The sequence below is a fragment of the Centroberyx affinis genome, unplaced genomic scaffold (genome assembly GCF_046629955.1).
Source record: "Centroberyx affinis isolate AG114_WGS23_722 - 3 ecotype Tasmania unplaced genomic scaffold, CSIRO-AGI_Caff_v1 ptg000063l_1, whole genome shotgun sequence".
NCBI lineage: Eukaryota > Metazoa > Chordata > Actinopteri > Beryciformes > Berycidae > Centroberyx > Centroberyx affinis.
The window spans coordinates 290,691-312,820 of record NW_027278774.1 but is presented as its reverse complement, the minus strand read 5'-3'; the positions used below and the strand labels follow the sequence as shown (position 1 = coordinate 312,820).

The 22,130-nt window shown below is 39.6% G+C and overlaps 1 protein-coding gene across 2 annotated transcripts; it reads left to right on the top strand.

Moving 5' to 3' along the window:
- Window positions 1–41: 41 nt before the first annotated feature.
- LOC139644728 (uncharacterized protein PF3D7_1120000-like) lies at window positions 42–4,335 on the top strand. 2 transcript variants are annotated; one of them, XM_071520191.1, is made up of 11 exons: window positions 42–122; window positions 340–399; window positions 772–810; window positions 953–982; window positions 1,565–1,642; window positions 1,796–1,843; window positions 2,633–2,680; window positions 2,800–2,980; window positions 3,360–3,461; window positions 3,543–3,620; window positions 3,768–4,335. In XM_071520191.1, the coding sequence occupies exons 1-11, from the start codon at window positions 100–102 to the stop codon at window positions 3,954–3,956; spliced, it is 876 nt and encodes a 291-aa protein (XP_071376292.1). In that variant the 5' UTR covers window positions 42–99; the 3' UTR covers window positions 3,957–4,335. The 2 variants fall into 2 exon arrangements, with proteins under 2 accessions (XP_071376292.1, XP_071376300.1); XM_071520199.1 differs by lacking the exon at window positions 772–810 and having other exon boundaries at window positions 85–122.
- The last annotated feature ends 17,795 nt before the right edge of the window (window positions 4,336–22,130 follow it).

The window sequence follows — 22,130 nt, the reverse complement described above, 5'->3', positions numbered from 1 at the left end:
GGAGTTTGTTGGAACCTACATTAGTACCGCTGACAGACAGAGTTGTAGCTTCAGTACACATCTGCCTTGGACAAGATAAGAGATAAGAGAAACAGCAAAATGAATAAAAAGCGAGAGCATAGGTGAGTAGAAATAAAATCAAGAAAACAAGTTCCAACAACTTTCCCATTGAAAAGTCTATACTGTAGAATGCAGCAGCTGTTGAGTGGAGTGACATACTGTTTTCAGATTTAATTAAATTCATTCCTATACAAAATATCATATTCTATTACTTGTTCAAACAGTACAAGATAGAGATACATGCTGCTTGATAACATTTTTGTTATGCCCCTTTTGCAGATATCACTCAAAATCTGATGAAGTAAAGGATGTCTGGAGGGAGCAACACCATGTCCAAAGGTTTGGTTATCAGCATTTTTATTCACACATCACAGTTTGAACTTGTGTCTTGACACACTTTGTTCACTGAGACATGCTGATTGTGATTAAATTAAGATGCAAATTTGTAATTGGTTGCTAGAAGCCTATAACACCTTACTTTTAGGAAATGTTCAAAGAGTGTCTGTAAAATACTTAGCGAAGGAAAAATGCTGAACTTCACAGACATAGACTTATCATTTCATTGCTGAATCCTAATTCATTGTGAGAAAGACATCCTGTATTAGTGTACTACAGGTAATTTATCGTCTTTGTCAATTCAAAATGCATGTACCCTGATAATGGGATGCCATCATCGGCTCTTTCTCCAAACCCCAAACTCTGTGGATGCAGTGGGCAATTTCATGATGCAGGATATCCACCAGAGCAGAGGTAGAGGTTGTTATCTGCTACAATTTGCTGCATTTCTCAGTGACTTCACATCCTATACATCTAAAAACCATGAATTATGTTGATCAGATAACAAGTGAAACATTAAAAATGACTAAACACTTGATTTCTTCCACATATTCAGGGCCATTAACTATCAGACAGATCCTGGAAGGTATGCTATGCAACTGACCGTTTTTACTTACACTCATGGCATATAGCTGATAGCTGAAAATTGGTGCACAAGAAGTTTCTACAATTTCCCCTTAATTTTATCATCTGCCTTAAAATACAGTTGTCAAATGGCATGTAGACTGTTGCCATGTAGGTGAAAGATGCAGCACTGTTTGGTTGGCTTGGGTTAACATTAATTCTCACACAAACTAGGACATGTTCTTGCTATATTTGTATAATTTGTTGAATGGATCTATGCTGCTGACTTTTGAATAGAAGAGTGTTATACAAAATAGATGGAATTTGGTGGGTAAGATAAACTGTTTTGGTAGAACTTTACAGTAAAGACCTACCATATATGTAGTGGGTTTCTTTCATGGACACTGATGGAGTCTAGTCGGAAAAAAAACTTTTGTGAATGTGGAACTCCACTGGGAAATCCTGAAACTTTGCCTCTGAAGTTGCCCCAATATGTTTCACTCCTGAATAATCAATCAACCACAAGCAGTAAAACTTGGCACAAAAAAAATCATACAGAAACAGACATCTTATACCAATTAGAATTTCCATTTCCTTTACACAGCCAAAGCTCCAAGAGAGATGCATGTGTCACATCAAGTTGCCATCGGTGTCAACAAAATGCACTACAATATAAAAACAGGTGGGTTTCTGATAATATTGTATTCATTTTATGGAAGTGACAGAGATAATCAAAAAAACATCCCATGAACTACATACATTTATGGTATTAAAGTTATGAATTACAGTGAACCTGGTTTAACCAAAATAACCATTTAAGATTCTTTTAACACAGTATGGCTGAAATGGAAGAACATTACAAGGAGAAACTTAAGGAGGCGAGGTAAATATTTTTCTGAACATTCTTTTAATGGTAATTTTAAATATTACAATGAAATAGGTAATGAATTCAAATTAGCTTGACATAGTTGCCTTGGTAACACTATTTGTAAAGGGTTTACATGATGTAACAGGTATGTAACATGTTAAGGATTACACGTTTAGACTTCTATCTATGTTTCTTTAATGTACTGGATTTGAGAAAAAGGTCCCACAAAGCAATGCGTTACTGATTTTTTAAAAACATATTTATTTAACCTTTACAAACCCAGGTTTGGTTTGCTGAACACGGACGCTCTTCTCCAGCAACGCCCTGCTCCACATTCACAATTACAAACACTCACATAGTTTCAAAGGCATTAACAATACACATGTTTATAGTCACAAACACAGAAGTCATCAAAACCTTTGAAATGTTTTCAATTTTAAATAGATGCTGTTTCCATTGACTTTAAAATAGTGACTAGTTTCTGAAGCTTGAGCTCCCTCTGCAGGTTGTTCCAAGTCGAGATGCAGAGAATTCAAGAGATAAATTCATTATAAACCCTCAATAAATAAATAGCAATTAAAGGATAAAAGGACAGTTTGAGGCCAGACAACGTTCATAGAAAATTTTCGGCTACCATTAAGATGTGAACTATGGATTGGATACATCAAAAATATTGTTAGTAAATTTAAAAATATAATCCTGTTACATGAATGTGTTACATGCTGTTACAAACTTTAATTCCGTTTATTTATGAACTTGTTGAATAAAAGTGACATTTTCACACGCTACATTTTATCCCTACAGATCCGCCCTGAAAGAATCTGAGGAAGAATTTAAATCATTCAAAGACAGGTACATGCAGCATCTTGAAAAAAGAAATTGCAATTTGCTTTATATAGTGTTGCCTTGGGAAACTTAAGCATGTAAATAAAGTAGGAGAAATCTTATTGTGTTCATCTCTCCTTGCATAGAGTGGCAAGTGAAATGTCTCTTTCAATAAAGACAGGAGACTCTGAGAACATGAACAACCCAGTCAATAAAACTCGACTGAAAGAGATGTACGACCAGCTCAGAATCATACAGTGGCCTAAAATCAAAGGCCAATTGAAATCAGAGGATGACAACATAAAGTCGGCCAAACGTTTGATTCAGGTACGGTGCAGTCTGGTGACTCTAAGTTACTGATGCTGTTTGGGAAACTACATTGAACTGAGATAACTGAGTAGTTCACTTATTCAATTCCTGATCCGAGTCATAAACCTTGTAATAAACCTGCTCTTGTTGTTCAGTTTGTTTATCTTTTTGTTTTGTTTTGAGAAGTTTTCAGTGGCTCCTTGTTTTGTTTTATTTTGAATTTGTTGTTGTTTGTTATTTGTTGGTTGTTGTTTTTTTTTATCTCACCTGCAAATATTAGTAATTTCATCTCTTCTTTCTGTTTTTATCCTCACATTTTATTACTGTGTCCTCATTAATGCATTTCTTTATCACTGTGAAATAAAGCAAAACTAAACTAAACTATTAATATTCATAGTGCATGTTTGAGGATGCAAGAGAGCAAATGGAGAAAAAGAAGCAGCACATAGAGGAAATGTTTGACCTGAACAAGCACAGCAGAGGATCAACACCTCAGAAGGTACTGTAGGGCCACTGGTGAAAACTGACACCTTTAAGCTTGTGTTACTATACTTTTGTCAGTGTTCTTTCTTTCTTACAGGTTACAGAGTACAAACTGTCAACAGTTCAAAATCTTCAGATGGCTCTGTATTACAGCAGAAAAGAAGATATTGTTAAGGTATGTCAGGTGTATGTCAGTGTTTTGTGCACCGAAAAAGTTCAGAAATTTGCGGACCAAATGGGCAAATGGGAATGGGAAATTTAACTTTAATTTGCTAGATTCAACATGTAAAACTTAGCAATTTCTCACCTTCTAATTTTGCAGACTCCTTTCCTGGAACACAAAGCACATCTCGCTGCTGAATGCTACTGGTTGGGTTGTTTGATGGCTTTAAACAATCCTCCTCTTCAGCCCGACTGGAAGAAGCACGTTCCTGGGCTGGACGCTTGGGACATTTTCCCCTCTGACATCAAATGTGTTTCTGACAAGGAGAATGAGCCAATGGAGCAATGAAGTAAAGAATCTGTCTGGTTTTGATGAGGAGAACCAAGCTGATCAGATGTGTTGCTCAGTGTTGATGCTCAGGTGTCATGAATCATGAATTATACTATTTAGCAAAACCTGCAAAGGTTTTGTTTTAATTTCTGTTTTGATCAAGCTTTCATTTGTACAGCACTACGTTATATTCAACTTTTTAACCACTTATCAGCTTCATTAATTTGAAATCAGGCATTCTGTATAGTTCTAATTGGGGTATTTTCTATTGAGGTATTTTAAGTCTTGTATTAATAAATTTCAGATTATTATTTAGCATGAAAGGATACTTAAGGTTTCATCAATTATTTTTGACAATATTTGCAAACAATCAAAGTTTCTGGTTTCTATCTTATTAAATAAAGTTGAGTGAATTAAATTAGCTACTGTTTGACTGTTTTTCACAATTACTCTTTACACATCTTACACTATAGACAGCAGGGTTAATGTGATAAATTACTCAGTGCAGCCTATTGCCTTTTACTCCATGCTATGGGCAGAGTTCTAAGCAACAATTGGTTCAAGCTTATCCAGATGAAACTGATCTAGTGTGATCAGTGTTTAGAGCACTGTAATATAAAGTTGAGAAGAAAATTTGAATCAACACAAGTTCAATTCACTGATGATTCATTATGAAAACATCACAGAGAGCCAGCAAAAAGAGGATAAAACAACAAATCTGAATGATGAATGATGGTAACAGATTCTCTCATTTTAAATAAATTAACAAAATTCCATTGGGGAGTAACACATTTGACATATTATAGCCCCTTTCACACATGTAACCTATAAAAATTGACAGATAATTTTTTCCGGTAAAGGTATCAGTTTCTGTTGTTCACACGAGACATACCTTTATGCATTTTAACGTAAGCCTACCATTCACACAACACTGGCAATACCGTTAAATTCCTCTGTTGTCATTTCCCGGAAATTATGTTTAGTGTTTAGTGTTTGAGTCACTGCAGTTTGAAAACATAGCAGGTGAATTATCTGTTGGCTAATCTCTTCATCCGCCCAGACGCTGAGGAGCTCTCTTATTTCCACGTCTGTCCAATTCGACATTTTTGCCAATCCTTCGTCAAAATGCTACTGCCCGTTGTGGTTTGTATTTCCCTCCTACATGTGGTCTTTACACGGCACAGCTGGTGCGGAATGAACTTGTCACCTTATGAACTTTATAATTGGCTCACACAGTTCAACAACAGAGTGTCCTACGTCAGAGCATCCACATTCGTGCTTGTGCCGTTAATGTTATGGAATTGTTCACACATATGATTGATACAGAACTTTGCCAGAAATGTTACTACGTACAATTTGAGCAGTTAAATTGCTGGAACTGATTTGCCGGCATTTTGACACCGGCTCCTATTCAAACTGAGCCAGGCCTCAGTTTAATGTCTCATGTCTGTCATCACGCATGCGTCGGCATTTCTGTTTGTCCGCCAGGAAGCTCTGTCACAAATTGACTTTTTATTCAGTTTTAAGCCATAATCTTATGATACACTTTTTAGATCCTTGTTGTTTTTACCTATATGTTTTAACCGGGTAAAAGAGTTTAGCCATCGGACGCTTGGATCTGGAGTAAATCGAGTGATGGAAAGACATCTATGCCCGCCTGATAGAATCGCTAAACTTGTCGGATTCTCATCCATCTCAACGGGCCCAGTATTTGGGCCCGTACCGGTAAGTTTCACTCCTTGGAGGACCTAAACCTGCTCTTATCTCTGCCCAAGCCAAGATAACGCTGTGGACTCCCGTTTGTGGAGTCCTCGCGTGTAAGTTTTAACCTTGTGTCTCTGCAATCAGTTGTAAAACCTATAGTAGCTGGACTTCAACACACACTACACCGTTGCTGCCGTAGTCATTTTCTCTGTTTCCCCAGCTATCGTCTGACTCCAGCATGCCACCGCTCACCTCTCCATCCGGGTGTGATTGACTGACCCAAACCATCGCCGAGCTGGAAGGACGTATCTCCAATCTCTACCGGCTCAGGGATGAAGAACTGTTCCTTGATTCCGTGGTTGCAGTGGGCACCGCTCCTACCGCCTCAGCTGAAGCTGAGCTGGACTCCACTATCCCGGCTGCCCAATCCCTCGATGAAGACCTCTGGCTACAGCAGGGAGCAAAACCAAAGAAACTGGCTAAGGCTGCATTCACACCAAATCCGAAAATCCACAACTCCACTCTCAACCAGGAGCCTTGGTCTATAGTTCGTAGGGATAGCAGGGGAAAGAAGTCACCCCCGCGCCTTTCTCCTCCCTGTGAACTTCAGCTCACTGACCGGTACAACAGCCTGGATGAGCAGGACTTCCCCCCGCTGACAAGAGACTTCCATCCCACCTCGTCATCGCAGCCACTGCCTCGACGTGCACGGTGCCCCTTGCTCCAGCGGCACTGTCCGGCTGCTCGGTCAATCCCTCCGGCCACCGATCAAAGCTGGCTGTCACTCTTTCAGAACCAGCTGGCAGACACATTATTGTTCATATTGGTAAACGACACCACCAAGCAGCAGTCTGAAGTTTTAAAACAGGATTTTAACCGTCTTTTTAACGAACTTAAAAACTGTGGAAAGTCCGTCTTCCTCTCAGGTCCTCTCCCCTCGCTGGGCCGAGGTATCGGACGTTTTAGTCGGCTGCTCTCTCTGCACACATTCACAACAGAGTGTCCAACCATTCACCGGAGCAGACACCAGCAGGTGGGCTGACCGGGGGGCGGCTGGGCGCGGGCCTCGCTGGAGCGGCGTCCTTTGCTGGAGCGGCGGACTCGGTTGGAGCGGCGCGTCGTGGGGCTGCGCGTGGATCGATCGGAGGGACCGACTTGCTGCTGGGCCTGTCCGAACTGCTTGCGCCGGACGCGCTTCACGTTGCGACTGACCGACGAGACCTCAGTCCACCTGCCAGCACGGTTTTCCACCCAGAGGGACATGAACTGTCTGGTGAGTTTGAACAACCATACTCTCACAGGCGACCCAAACCACCAGAGTGGGTGATGTCCGTAGCTAACGGGATTCCTAAACCACACTGTGAAAAAGGTATCCGATCAGCATGAAAACAACATGAATTTCGATTTTTCCAGACTGTAAATCATGCGAAGGTGATATGGGACTCTATGTCTAAACCTAAAGGTATCCTGGGCGGCCACTTGAACATTCGGAGTATAATATCAAAAGGAGATCAAATTCAACATCTACTGACGGACTCTTATCTAGACTTTCTAGCTCTGAGTGAAACCTGGCTTAACTGTAATATCGCAACCAGCATGATTGATGTTCCCGGCTATGTTTGCCACAGAAAGGATAGATCATCTGGCAGGGGAGGGGGCGTATTGTTTTATGTCAGAGACACTCTTAAATGTAACGAAATCAAACTGGACACATCTTTAGAATGTCTAGCCTTAAATGTAGTACTGTCCCCCAAGATGAATTTCAACATTGTAATCCTGTATAATCCACCATCACATGATATCTCATTTTATCATGACTTAGATGAATTGCTTAAACTGTCAAATTTTCGCTCTGAATCTCTCTTTTTTGGAGACTTCAATATAAATTGGTTAGATAAAAGTTGCAAACAAAAGTTGAAAATGATATTGTCAAAACATAATTTTCAACAGATGGTAAAGGGTCCAACAAGAATCACTCGAATGAGTAAAACCATGATTGATCTGTCACAAACAGACCCGAACGAGTCACAAGGACGTATAACTTATTAACGGGCCTTTCTGACCATAACTTGACCCTGATTGCCAGAAAATTAACAAAACAGCGTCTACCAATTTTTATGAATGAACATAAATCAGGGAATGCAGTCATTCCCAAAAATATAATGCCACAATTTGAAAACGAACTAAATAATATTGACTGGAATGACGTTTTACAAACAAATGATCTAGATAACTGTTGTAATACTTACATAAAATATAAAACACATAAAAACACTTACAGAACTGATTGAGAAATATACACAAATCTTTAAATGCAAGCGAAGAAGAGTCTCTTTACCCTGGCTGAATAATGATATTCGGCAGTTAATGAAAAAAAGAGATGTTGCACTGAAAAAGTCACTGTCCACCAAAATGAATACGGATCTCCTTATCTTTAAAAGTCTGAGAAATATGGTAGTAAGGGAACTGCGCAAGGCAAAAACAGGATACGTTACGCAACTGATTGCGGAATATGAAGGAAATAGCACCTCTCTCTGGAAACACCTAAATAGTCTTACTAAACTTAAGCCCAGTCAACGAAAATCAATAACGGAGCTGGAAGTGAATGGAGTGATTAGTACTGACAGTACAGAAATTGCAAATGAATTTAATAATTACTTCATTCAATCAGTGGAGGAGCTTGCTGAAAATTTTGAACCAGTAAAATTACCACAGGTTGCTAGGACAGATTCATCGCAATCTTTCTATATTAAGGAGGTTGACCAAGAGAAAGTGGGTAAAATCATCAACAAATTAAGTAATTCAAAGGCAAAGGATCTGTTTAGGATGGATACTGCTCTTATTAAAACATACAGCTCCACCCTGATCAAACCTATAACGTATCTGATAAACCTTTCCATCAGAACTGGTAAATTCCCACAAAGCTGGAAAACGGCGATCATCACACCAGTTTTTAAGGTTGGAGCACCAGAACAAGTAGGCTATTATAGACCGATTTCTATTCTACCAGTTTTCTCAAAGGTCTTGGAAAAAGTTATTGCAGAACAACTGGTTGACCACCTTGAAAGCAATGAACTCATTTATCCTAAACAATTCGGATTTAGGCCAGGGTACTCAACGGAAATGGTCAACTGCTACCTCACTGAAAACATCAAGAGCTCACTAGACAAGGGTAATGTAGTGGCAGCGGTGTTTTTAGACCTTAAAAAGGCTTTTGACACCGTGAATCATGACATACTTCTGAACAAACTTAGCACCTTTAATTTTTCAGAGCAAGCAACCAGTTGGTTTGCATCATATCTTGAATGTAGAGAGCAATGTGTTAAAATAAATGCAAAACAATCCCCCGACGATCCAGAATGGGTATTCCACAAGGCTCAATCTTGGGGCCTCTGCTTTTCAGCCTATACATAAATGATTTACCAACATGCTGTAAAAGAGCTGGTTGTCAAATGTACGCTGATGACAATCATTTATGTATCGGCTAAAACCCCTTATGTAGCAGCAGAGACACTAACAAATGAAATGGAGGGTGTATCCCAATAGCTCAAAAATAATCATCTAACCCTGAATCTTAAAAAGACTGTGTCAATGTGTTTTTCCATGAGAAGGAAAGCAAAAGATACACTTAGAATTAAAATAGATCAAGAGGAAATAAAGGAAGTCAGTGATTTTAAATTCTTAGGAGTCATTCTGGACTCCCAACTTAAATTTGATAAACACGTTAAAAAAGCTTTGCAAGACAGTAAAGACAAATCTGAACTGTTTTAGAATGATACGACATTACATACCCCTTAAGGCAGCTCAACTGTTCATGCATGCCATGATATTTTCACATTTATCCTATTGTGTAACTGTATGGAGCCAGGCTTCACAGTCAACTGTCAAACCAGTTACATCACTATACAAACAAGCACTGAAAATAATGGATCAAAAACAAATGAAATGGCATCACTGTATAATTCTGGAAAAGTACAAGTTGCTCAGTTATGACAGCTTTATAAAGTTTTCTTTTATCAAATTGATTTTTAAATGTGTGAACAATCTCGCCCCTGCTGTACTTTGTCCATATGTCACAAAAACAAACACCAATAGAATCGCCACTAGGGGATCAGCAAATGGCAACTGCAGGGTGGCACAGCGCAAAACTACTTTCGGTCAGTCATCTTTTTCAGTAAAAGGGATACATTTTTGGAATGCCCTACCAACAGAAATAAAAACACAGACTGATCCGAAAACGTTCAATGAAAAGGTGAAAGACTGGCTGAAACAAAACCAAACCTGCGATCATTGATCATTGATCATGCACTTGTGCACGCACACATGCACATGCACATGGACACATGGATAGAGGAACAGACACACATAGACAAACATACATACACGCATGCATGCACACGGACATACAAATCTACAAACATTATGCACATACACATACTGTAAATTGCCATGAAGTAGGGATACACACATACACATGTGCACACATACGCAACACATGTAAAATGACTGTAATTTAAATTTAAATATTGTAACTTCTGTATGATCATGTCACACGTATGAGAATGTCACGACTTATCTGCTCAATTAACTAATGTACTTTTGGTAATGATGATGTTATGACCATTTTTTAAGTAGAAAAGCCTAACCAGGGACAGGGGTCGCAAATTAGCCTTGGCTAGAAATCCCATATGCAGCTGTATGCATCTGTATCATGTTATTGTAACCTGTTACAATGTTTGTTTTGCATTGTCCCTGACAAATAAAAAAATAAAACTCATTGAGATCCTGTGCCAACTGGTGGTCTGAATTGTAGCCATTAAGATCTACTTTGCTCCTAGTACCTTCCTTGAGCCCCACTATGGTTTTCATGCTATCCCAGATGGAGCCCAGATTATTCATACTAAGCTGTGTCTCAGTTTTGTCCTTATACCTGCTTTTAGCTGCCCTGATTTCCAATTGAATATCTTTTTGCAGCCTGCGCAGCTCTGAAATGTTCCATTCCTTAAATGCCCTCTTCTTTTTGTCCAACAGCATTTTAAGGGACTTGGATACCCATGGCTTGCTGTTCGGGTATACCATAACAGTTTTGTCTGGAATAACAACATTTTCACAATAGGATACCCAGCTACTAATAACATCAGTCAATTCATCAATGTCGGAGCAAACATGCACCAGTCAGTAGAGTCAGTACAACCCTGGAGAGTCAGGCAAGCATCTTCTGTCTAGTCCATCACTTGCATCGTTTGCACCGTGCCCCTCCTCAGTGCAGTGCGATATACGGGGATGAGGTGCACACAGTTGTGGGTGGCCGTGCCCAGGGGTGGGATAGGGATGGATTTATATGCCCCTTTAATTGTACCATAGCACAAGTCCAAAGTCCTATCATGTCTAGTTGGACATGTAACATACTGATGAAAGTTCCTCAAAGCTTTTGACAGTGTGCAATGATTGAAATCACCAAGAATGATGTTAGGGGCATCAGGAGATATTAATTGTAGCCTTTGTATTACTTGGAGTATAAGTTCACAGGCATTACTTCCATTAGCCTTTGGATGGATGTAGACAACAGTGACAAATACCTGAGGAAACTCCCGAGGCAAATAATGAGGTCGCTGTGGGACAGAAAGCAATTCCAGATCTGCAGTGCAAAACCTATCTCTAACTATAACATTTTTGCACCAACGTTGATTTACAAAGAGGCATACTCCCCCTCCCATGGACTTGCCTGTGATCGCAGAGTCTCTGTCGAGCCGAATGGGCAGACCGAATCCATCAATTTCAAGGTCCTTGTCTGTGTCTCTATCCGACAGCCATGTCTCCGTCAAGGCGAAGATGCAGGCATCTCTGAATTCATGGTTGTAGCGAGCCTGGGCTTGCAATTCCTCGATTTTATTACGAAGAGACTGGACATTGGAAAATATAATAGAAGGCAGGGGAGTACGAGAGAGAGGCCGACTTTTCATCTTGAGGCGGACGCCACCTCTCCTCAACCGCTTCCTAGTCCATACCTTGCAGTATATATGGCAAAATATGTGGTCACATTTTTGGTTTAATTTAATGTAATATTTTATTTTTGTATGAGTAATTTATATTCAGGTAATAGTGATTTAACTAAGTCCTCTAAGGCTTTTGTACACATATGTACACAACTACAGACAGCAGAGGGCAGCAGAGGACAGCAGAGCGCTTGCCGTAAAGGGACTGTCTTAGACTACATAGCTGTCGTTAGCTTGCCATTCTGGCAAGACCGACCACAAATTCTCCTGTTTTACAGGTTAGTGATGTGTATAAAGGCACAAAAGGTATAAATAAGCATTGAGAAGCTTTATCGCTTATGTTTTTAAGCTGTGTTTATAATGCACTGTGTAGTTTGTCGTGTTCGCTCTGGCTCCGCTATGGTGGAGACGGCCTCGTTGTTAATGGCGGACACTAACGTTAGCTATTTTTCTTTAGCATAGACTCCTGCTCCCTGATCAATGTAGAGTTCCAGTTTTTATGTTTACAGTTCCCGTGCACTTGGTTAGTTTTACATTTCAAGTGTTTTATTTTGTGCTTATTTTGTTTATAAAATATGTGCCATGTTGGTTTGAGGTCATTCATATAAATACCCTGTGAATGCTAATATGCCGTTATCTTGCCTGGGGACATACAAAGCAGTGGGTTTAAAGTGAGTACAGTTAACAGGACTGTAAGTGAGTACAGAACTACTATATATGAAGAAAGGTTTATATTCCTTCCTAATGGGTCATCACATCGATGATATAGCATGTGGATTTATTCCCCTATTTGTTTATGGAATGTGTTCATTTTTAGTGAATGTGTTTGAATGGAAACCAAAGAGAGACTTGGGATTAAGTGGAAGAGTAGAAAAAAAAAAGGAAAACATAAAGCATTTGACAATGTGTTTATTTAATAAATTCTGGCAAGACCGTCCAGACGAACGGCAGCAAGTTTCCTCTGCGTTATTTCTTCACAAATTCTCCTGTTTTACAGGTTTATCATCTGTCTGCATGCCCAGTTACACCTACACATGAGCACCTTACCACAAAACACTGGGAACGTTTAAAAACATTTACATAACACATAAAACCAACTTAAAACAACTGACAACACAGGACAGTACACCTGCTGCTGGTTGCTGCATGAGCATGCCCCCTGTTATGCTATCTATTGAAAATGAATTCATTCATAGACTGTTGGATTTTAACACCAAGGCCACAGAGAAGTTCGCACACATGAGCGATCGCCGGGACACCTTCCTCTTCAAGAGGTGAACTTCATCGGTGAGTTTATTATTAGATTCATCAGATATTGATTGCTGTGTTGGTTGCTATGTATTGCAGTGCACCGTTCACTGCATGATTTTTGCTTTGCTTTTTTTTCCTGGCAGAGGAGCAGACTGAATAGTAAACTCCTATATTGTTATATCTTTAAAGAATGCTAATGTAGGCTAATGCATTATTTCCGCAGTTACTTACTTCTTTGTTTGATATTGTGGGGACCATTTCTTCGTTCTTGTCCATGTCCATCTATGGAAGAACAAGCGGTTATTTGGGCTTATTTCCGAAGATGTAGAACTCTGAATTAGCAACGAATTACCATCCTGCATTAATGCAAACATTGTTTTCAAAATTACATTTTAATAAATAAAGTTATGATTGTACATTTAGTAGCCCAGCAAACACAGATGGACCCGGACAAATCAGTTAGAGCCTGATAGGGTCCAGATCAAGTCATATGATGACTAGTCAGATCTGGCCCAGAATATCACTCTATTTCAACTCACATAAATTCTAGAGAAAAAGACTTTGCCACTGAAATCTCCACGAGGATAACTAAATGGTTGTAATCAAGGTCAAATCACGTATTTTTCAATCTGACCAGCACTGTCATGTTCCTTGTGTAACATCGGAAACATAATTTGCACTGATTTACAAGCTGTTTTCGTTGGAAGATTTCGCGGAGGGGTGGTTGACGTGACATGGCCTTTTTGTGGTTCAGAGTGTCAAAAACAAATAAATACAAATTCAATTTGTCAAAAATTTATTTGATATTGTTCAGAACATGCTGCTTTATGTGAACATACTGAACATTCATGCAATTCATTGCTCACTTTTTCACAATTTTCAACCAAACATGAAAAAGCTCATATGGTGTGACTGTCCCAAGCATGTTTCACAAAGTGTAAACTTGAATAAAACTAAGAAAAATAAATGGACCTCTCCTCAATAAAGTACAGAATGATAACACAGATGTCTATTTGTGAGTCTGCTCTTTTCAAAGACCAGGCATAATATTTTGAGTCAGCTCTGATCAAAAAGATTTTGTCCCAGAAATTGATATTCTCATATGGTGTGACACTATATTGTGATATTTAAACAGGCAATTGTTTGGAGACCCTTGGGGAGGAGGGGTCCTTGTTCAACCAGAAAATACAGAAAACATATCAGAAGGACATGGAAGGGTTACAAGGTGAGTTGTCTCTTGTCATTTTTTCATTAAATCAAATCTTTTTGGCACTCCCACTTCAGCACCCTTTCCCAGTGTCTTTTAGTGTGACGATTTTTACATAAAAATGCCAAAGATAAATTACTTTTTTGTCATTATTACTTTTAAATCTATGTTACCATGTTGCAGTGGGTATGCTGTTAGCATGCTAGCGTATAACCACAAGGCCCAATGTTGTGCTAAGTGCATGAAACCTCATATGGTGTGACACTACATCATATTGTGTGACAGGTTTTGCTTGTCACTTCATATGATCCGTTTGTCACACCATATGATATGAACTGTGTTTTCCTACACACGGAATAATTATTCATATGAGCTAACAATTTATTCTTGTATTTTATAACTAATAGCTAAGTTTAATGTATGTTTTGTCCTTTTTAACACTTTTTTTCTGTCTATCATCACATGAAAAAAGATGTATGCCTACTCCACTTAGGGGAGGTGGTGAGGAGGAGCTGCAGGTGAACTGTATGCAACAACTTGGAAAGAAAAATGCTTTTGTCTGGCCAAACAAATCAGACTGCATTTTCTGTCATCACAATCAAATTGTCTGTGGAATATCAGAACCCAAACCCTGCAGTCGGTTTGCCACGCTCTTGAAATACGACTGGCTTACGTATAATGAAGTGTGAACACACACAGACACAAAAACTTCAGCTGACATAGCAAGAAAGATATCATTAACTTCTGATATTCAGTTGTTGTTTAACTCATTTACTAGAATGAACTTATGCCCTGTATTGAATTAATGTTTTAAGACTGAAAATTAAAGGCTTGGAAACGATTAATGACTGACATCAGGTGAGCTTAGTCAGTGAATGCAGGAAAGAATCTGAATTCCCCTGTACCTGAATGTAACATGTTATTTATCCTTTTATTTTATCTTGGAAATTTTCTGTTACATACGGGGGAATTTAGATTAATTTAGTCATTAATTGTTTGCAAGCCTTTAATTTTCAGAAGTTTTGAGAAATGTTTTGTTTTCGTTATTTCAAAGATTGAAAGACTTATGTATGTATGTATGTATGTATGTTCAAAATACATATGTTGGCTTACGATATGCCGACATCTTTTATTTACATGGTTCAAACATAGGCTACTATTGTGTTTAGTGAGGATAAATAATATCCAGTTGTTACTGACCTCTTGTTACTCTTGTTACAAAAACAATATTTTGCATATGTATGTTCAAAATACATATGTTGGCTTACGATATGCCGACATCTTTTATTTACATGGTTCAAACATAGGCTACTACTGTGTTTAGTGAAGATAAATAATATCCAGTTGTTACTGACCTCTTGTTACTAAAACAATACTTTGCGTTGTTTACATGTTGTTGTTTACATGTTGTTGTTTACATACAGTACAGGCCAAAAGTTTGGACACACCTTCTCATTCAATGCGTTTTCTTTATTTTCATGACTATTTACATTGTAGATTCTCACTGAAGGCATCAAAACTATGAATGAACACATGTGGAGTTATGTACTTAACAAAAAAAGGTGAAATAACTGAAAACATGTTTTATATTCTAGTTTCTTCAAAATAGCCACCCTTTGCTCTGATTACTGCTTTGCACACTCTTGGCATTCTCTCGATGAGCTTCAAGAGGTAGTCACCTGAAATGGTTTCCACTTCACAGGTGTGCCTTATCAGGATTAATTAGTGGAATTTCTTGCTTTATCAATGGGGTTGGGACCATCAGTTGTGTTGTGCAGAAGTGAGGTTAATACACAGCCGACAGCCCTATTGGACAACTGTTAAAATTCATATTATGGCAAGAACCAATCAGCTAACTAAAGAAAAACGAGTGGCCATCATTACTTTAAGAAATGAAGGTCAGTCAGTCCGGAAAATTGCAAAAACTTTAAATGTGTCCCCAAGTGGAGTCGCAAAAACCATCAAGCGCTACAACGAAACTGGCACACATGAGGACCGAGCCAGGAAAGGAAGACCAAGAGTCACCTCTGCTTCTGAGGATAAGTTCATCCGAGTCACCAGCCTCAGAAATCGCAAGTTAACAGCAGCTCAGATCAGAGACCAGATGAATGCCACACAGAGTTCTAGCAACAGACCCATCTCTAGAACAACTGTTAAGAGGAGACTGCGTGAATCAGGCCTTCATGGTCAAATAGCTGCTAGGAAACCACTGCTAAGGAGAGGCAACAAGCAGAAGAGATTTGTTTGGGCCAAGAAACACAAGGAATGGACATTAGACCAGTGGAAATCTGTGCTTTGGTCTGATGAGTCCAAATTTGAGATCTTTGGTTCCAACCGCCGTGTCTTTGTGAGACGCAGAAAAGGTGAACGGATGGATTCCACATGCCTGGTTCCCACTGTGAAGCATGGAGGAGGAGGTGTGATGGTGTGGGGGTGTTTTGCTGGTGACACTGTTGGGGATTTATTCAAAATTGAAGGCACACTGAACCAGCATGGCTACCACAGCATCCTGCAGCGACATGCCATCCCATCCGGTTTGCGTTTAGTTGGACGATCATTTATTTTTCAACAGGACAATGACCCCAAACACACCTCCAGGCTGTGTAAGGGCTATTTGACCAAGAAGGAGAGTGATGGAGTGCTGCGGCAGATGACCTGGCCTCCACAGTCACCGGACCTGAACCCAATCGAGATGGTTTGGGGTGAGCTGGACCGCAGAGTGAAGGCAAAGGGGCCAACAAATGCTAAACACCTCTGGGAACTCCTTCAAGACTGTTGGAAAACCATTTCAGGTGACTACCTCTTGAAGCTCATCGAGAGAATGCCAAGAGTGTGCAAAGCAGTAATCAGAGCAAAGGGTGGCTATTTTGAAGAAACTAGAATATAAAACATGTTTTCAGTTATTTCACCTTTTTTTGTTAAGTACATAACTCCACATGTGTTCATTCATAGTTTTGATGCCTTCAGTGAGAATCTACAATGTAAATAGTCATGAAAATAAAGAAAACGCATTGAATGAGAAGGTGTGTCCAAACTTTTGGCCTGTACTGTATATTAAATATTTTAATTGCTGAGCAAATTCATACTGAAGCTTTTGTATAGGGTTACTATGATTGGTTATAAACCTTTACAATGTTTTTGCCAATCCTGTGTTTTTTTGCACTTGTCTTTGTAGTAAAACCTTGAAGAAATCTGGAATAAATATGTTTGGGATTTATTGCTCATTTGTATACACAACACTTGATCAGTCTAAACAGGCAAGAACCTAAAGGACAACAATATGTGGGAAGAAAATGTCATTGGCTTTTGAAGATATTTAGAGTTAGCAACTTGTATAAGCTGCAGATTTTGATTATATTAGTGATTTATTACATTTGTGGGAAGTTATTACAATTTTGAAAGCTGAAGATTTTCACCTTCCCGCAAACGTAACAAATCCCTGCAAACGTAATAGTTATTACGTTTGCGGGAAATGACGTATTACGTTTGCGGTAGGCAACTGTTATTACGTTTGTGGGAAACTTATTACGTTGGTGGGATTATTACATTAAAAGGTGCAGATTTGTATTACGTTTGTGGGTTATTACGTTTGTGGGACGTTATTACGTTTGCGGGTCTAACAGACCCCTTTCGACTGCAATTCATGGATGCACTTTTCGGAAACAAGTTTATGAACTTGACTTCCATGGAAGAAATACAGGACAAAGCTACAGTCAAAGTGATACACATGTCCCTCAGACCTTTGAATGCTGCTGCTGGTGGCTGTATGGACAGTTCCCCATTAACTCCAACATACGTTCCTAGTCACCCTGATGGATCTCTTTCTTCTGGTGATGATACAGTCATACTCTCCTCTCTGGAGTCCACTTGCTCGAGGTCTTCTTGGCCAGACATCTTCCGTGTTCCCTGTTTTTCATACGATGCAGAGTTGAACCTTGAGCAGGCCAACAAGGCCTACAGAGAAAAAGGGACACTGCTGATCCCTGATCCAAAGCTCAAGTCTGACATACTTGAAGGGTTGATTCAGGAGATAGTCCAGCAAAAAGTCTGTCAAAGATAGGGAGTTTGAAAAAGTCGCAGAGGGGCTCATCCTGAGACATCCATGTTTAGCAGAAAGAGGCTCAGAAACTGGGTATGGAGGATGGAAAACAAGTCTCAAATACAAGTTGTCAAACTACCGCACACATCTCTGGAAAATTGGATGTCCTGAAGTTGCTGTAAATGCTTTGAAGCATAAACCAGATGGGAAACGTAGTCCTGCTTTTGATGTTAAGAGACCAAGAAGAGGTGAAGTGGCTTACTGCCCCTCCTATCCCCCTGGAGAGAATGACCAGACCCTAGAGAACATTAGAGTTGAACTCCTTTCAGATTTAAGAAACGCAACAACAGGGAGACTGTTAGGGCTAAAATGGAGAGAACATTCGCATTAAGAAGATACAAAGTCATTCGTTGTGCTCCCATGATCAGCGATTTCATGATGAGATGGCCAGCGCTCTTCGATGTGACTGAGGTTAGTAAATGGTCTTCTGTACTAGGGTTGTTGTGGTGGGCGGTGTTCCCGGTGGCATGTGGTCTTGGAATCATCCTGGTCTTACTAGCCTCACACCATTATTTTTGTAATCAAAAAAATAAAAGTAGCCTACATATTCAGATCTTCCATGTTAAATTTAGGCTACTAAGTGATAAACGAACATACAAATAACATACTGAATCACTAATATGACGGTGTTCAATTCATGTGCAACTTTTTGTTTGTTTTGATGAGCATTACAATTAATCATAATTGACTGATAATCATATTATCATTGATATTTTACCAATAATTGAGTATACTCTCCAGATTACAGGTCACTCGTGTCTTAATTATGGTGGAGGATTTGGTCCCCCCCTACTTCTCAGGTATATAGTCATTAATATTACTGATTAATTGCCTTCTGGAACTGTCTGATGGGATAACACTTATAGTTTTATTTTGATGCAATATATTGATTAAAATTTCAGTGTGGGTATTCCAGACCTACTTGTTAGGAAATCACGTCTGCGACTGACTTTGATAGCGCTTATACTGCCATCTTGTGGCAAAAGGCAGTATAACGGTATGACAGGGATTGAGGAGGGAAGCACCACCAGTGTAAAAATGGCAACACCATGACAACCCTATTCAGTACTGTAATAGTTGGTGTGACTTGTGTGCATGTCAATGTGCCACATTGGTGAAAATTGTCTAATGAAGTGGTACCATATGTGCTTTCAGATAAATGCAGAGTTCAAACGCATCACGACCGTCCCTCTACAAGTTTCTATCACAACTGGACCTGCACTCTGCGAACCTGCTGAAGGTGTTCGAAAGTAGAAGGGGGCACCAAGGGAGAAAGCTGAAGGAGATGTTTTCCATGGTCACTATAAGAACTCAATCTACTTGACTATGTTTCCCTGTTTGCATTGGCTCAGTATAAGACAAATATTTGAATTTTTCTGTCATTTGGGGAGTGATAGTCTCACTCACAGACCCTTGGATGTTATATCAAGGGTCTGTGAAGGGTTCATGTGAAATAAGCGAACCTTCGTGATGCCACAAAGTTACGGAAGTCGTTTAGAGGCTCGCTTTTTTAATATGGATTGTGTGGATATATCTGGCAACCGTGCGTTTTGATACTTTCACCATGTTTAGATAGACCATCCAACTCCTTTGTCATCACCAGGACGTCATCTCGACGACTTTTTAGTGACCTAAAACAGCTGGTTCTACGGCCGGTTGGGGTCATTAAAAAGTTGAGATGACATCCTGGTGACGATGTCCTGGAAATAATCTAAATCATCCCCATATCAGCTGTGATCTGGCCTAGTCCTGGACGTCACTGAAAGACTTCATCACAACGCCATCATGACGTAATCTGCTTGCTGCCTTGCTCCCTTTTACTGATTTGCCTTGCTAGATTAATTTATATATTACTTAAATCCAGAGCAAGACTGAGGTGGAAAAAGTGCACTATTAACTTTGGCATTTTGAAAAACTAGCATTGTCTAAAAATACAAGGGCAATAAATATGTGATCACAAATATAGACAACTTCTCATCTAAAATGCTCATCTACATTCTAATGTTTAACTCAGTCATTTTGCAGTACAACAGTAGATTGTGAAAATATGTATTTATCAAAACTTGAACAATTAACATGAATTAAACTTGAACAATTAACACATTGTCATGGGGTCATGTGGATGGGGTATCATAAGCTGCATTATTGGCTGCACTCCTCTTATTATACCCCCCACCACCAGACCTCCCAGGGGCATGTTTGAGATAGTCACCAACTATGAAGGTGACACTGAGGTCAGTTGCCGACCTGTCCCACCGTTTCACCGCTTCTGTATTTGAAAAAAACATATTGTCAGAACTTCAAAATCAGTAGCATTGCATTTTATACTAATATGGTAACTACAGATTTTATTGATTTAATCTAACTATGTTCCGTACACAACAATGTTCCATACAGATGACCTTCTCCCGCCGATCGCTGAATAAATACTTCCAGGTCATGAATAAAATATATATCTGACCCCCCGCCATTTGTTCCTGTGAGATTTCAGTAAGTTTTGCTAGGTGTGCCCACTACGCTTGAAAATGGGGAGTGGGCAAGCTCCAGTCCAGACTGCAGCTTGGGTGGGGAGACAACTAGAGCAGCGAAAATGTACATTTCGATTTAATTTATGCTTCTCACAGTACTACAGTCTATATGAAATGATTATTATGTTATCACAAGTTGTTAAATATATTACTTTTTGTTGAATAAATGCTTTGAAATGGGCATTTTTTAACGTCGGTTTCGGGCGATGACCGCTTGGCGCCACTCTCAGACTGAGGCAGCAAGTCTGTCAACACAGACGCTGTTTGCATGTCATCCTGCGCGCAGTGATGATGTTAACGTCACAGCACAACAGTGTTAATTATAAAGCGTCAGTTAAGTTACACCAATTGAATATTTTAACATTTTAAATTTTCATTCTTTAACAGATGAAACATGAATTAACTTATAAATAACTGTGAATTGATTGTGATGTTATTTCATAGCCAACTTTTCATAAAAAGTAACGTTATTTAATGTTAAACACAATGTTAGGATATTCACACAGATTTAATAAGATTTCATACATCAAACGATTGTTTATAATGATTTTAGTTAAGTTAACTTACATGAAGCTGACAAATATTGTGATTTTATATAACTTGATTAACATTATTCAAAATTATTCACATAACATTAGCTGATTAAACATTAACATGATTACTAATGTTAACATGTTATTTTCAAAGCAGTCAGGAAAGCAAAACAAGGGAAAGCAAGGGAAGAAAGATGTCAGGAAAGAAAAAGCAGTACACAAAGGAGATGCTAGAGAAGGCAGTGGACCCACAACCCTCATCCCAATTCGGCCCTGACACCTGCGGAGGAAGATGCCCTCATCTTCTTTATATCTGGATGGCAGACCATGGCTTCCCGGTGACTAGATCCCTAGTCAAAGTACTAGCCATTGGGATCATCAAGGAGAGTGGCAGAACTGAGAGCGCAATGGTAATTTTGGAGAAGGGGCCAAGTGACGCCTGGTGGTCCAGGTTCAAGGCCGCCATCCAGAACTGACCTCTAGGACGGCAGATTCCCTGGACAGAGCCAGAGTCCACGGCGCTACACCAGAAGGCTTCTTTAAGATATATGAGGCCCTCTATATGAAACACAGTTTGGAGGACAAGCCACATCTCATCTTCAACTGTGATGAAACTGGCTTTTGGGACAAGCCTAGGTCCAGGGAGAAAGTCCTCTGCCAGACTGGGAGGAAACACATATACCAGCAGCAGCAGACGACCAGAGAGCACATCACGGTGCACTGCTGTGTGAATGCAGCCGGGGAAAGCATTCCACCCTTCATCATTTACCCCGGCTGCCTCCCAAGCAATGCCTATAGGCTGGGTGGGCCCCCCAACTATGGTGTCCAGGAGAAGGGTACATGGACACGGAGCTCTTCCTCAAATGGCTCCGGC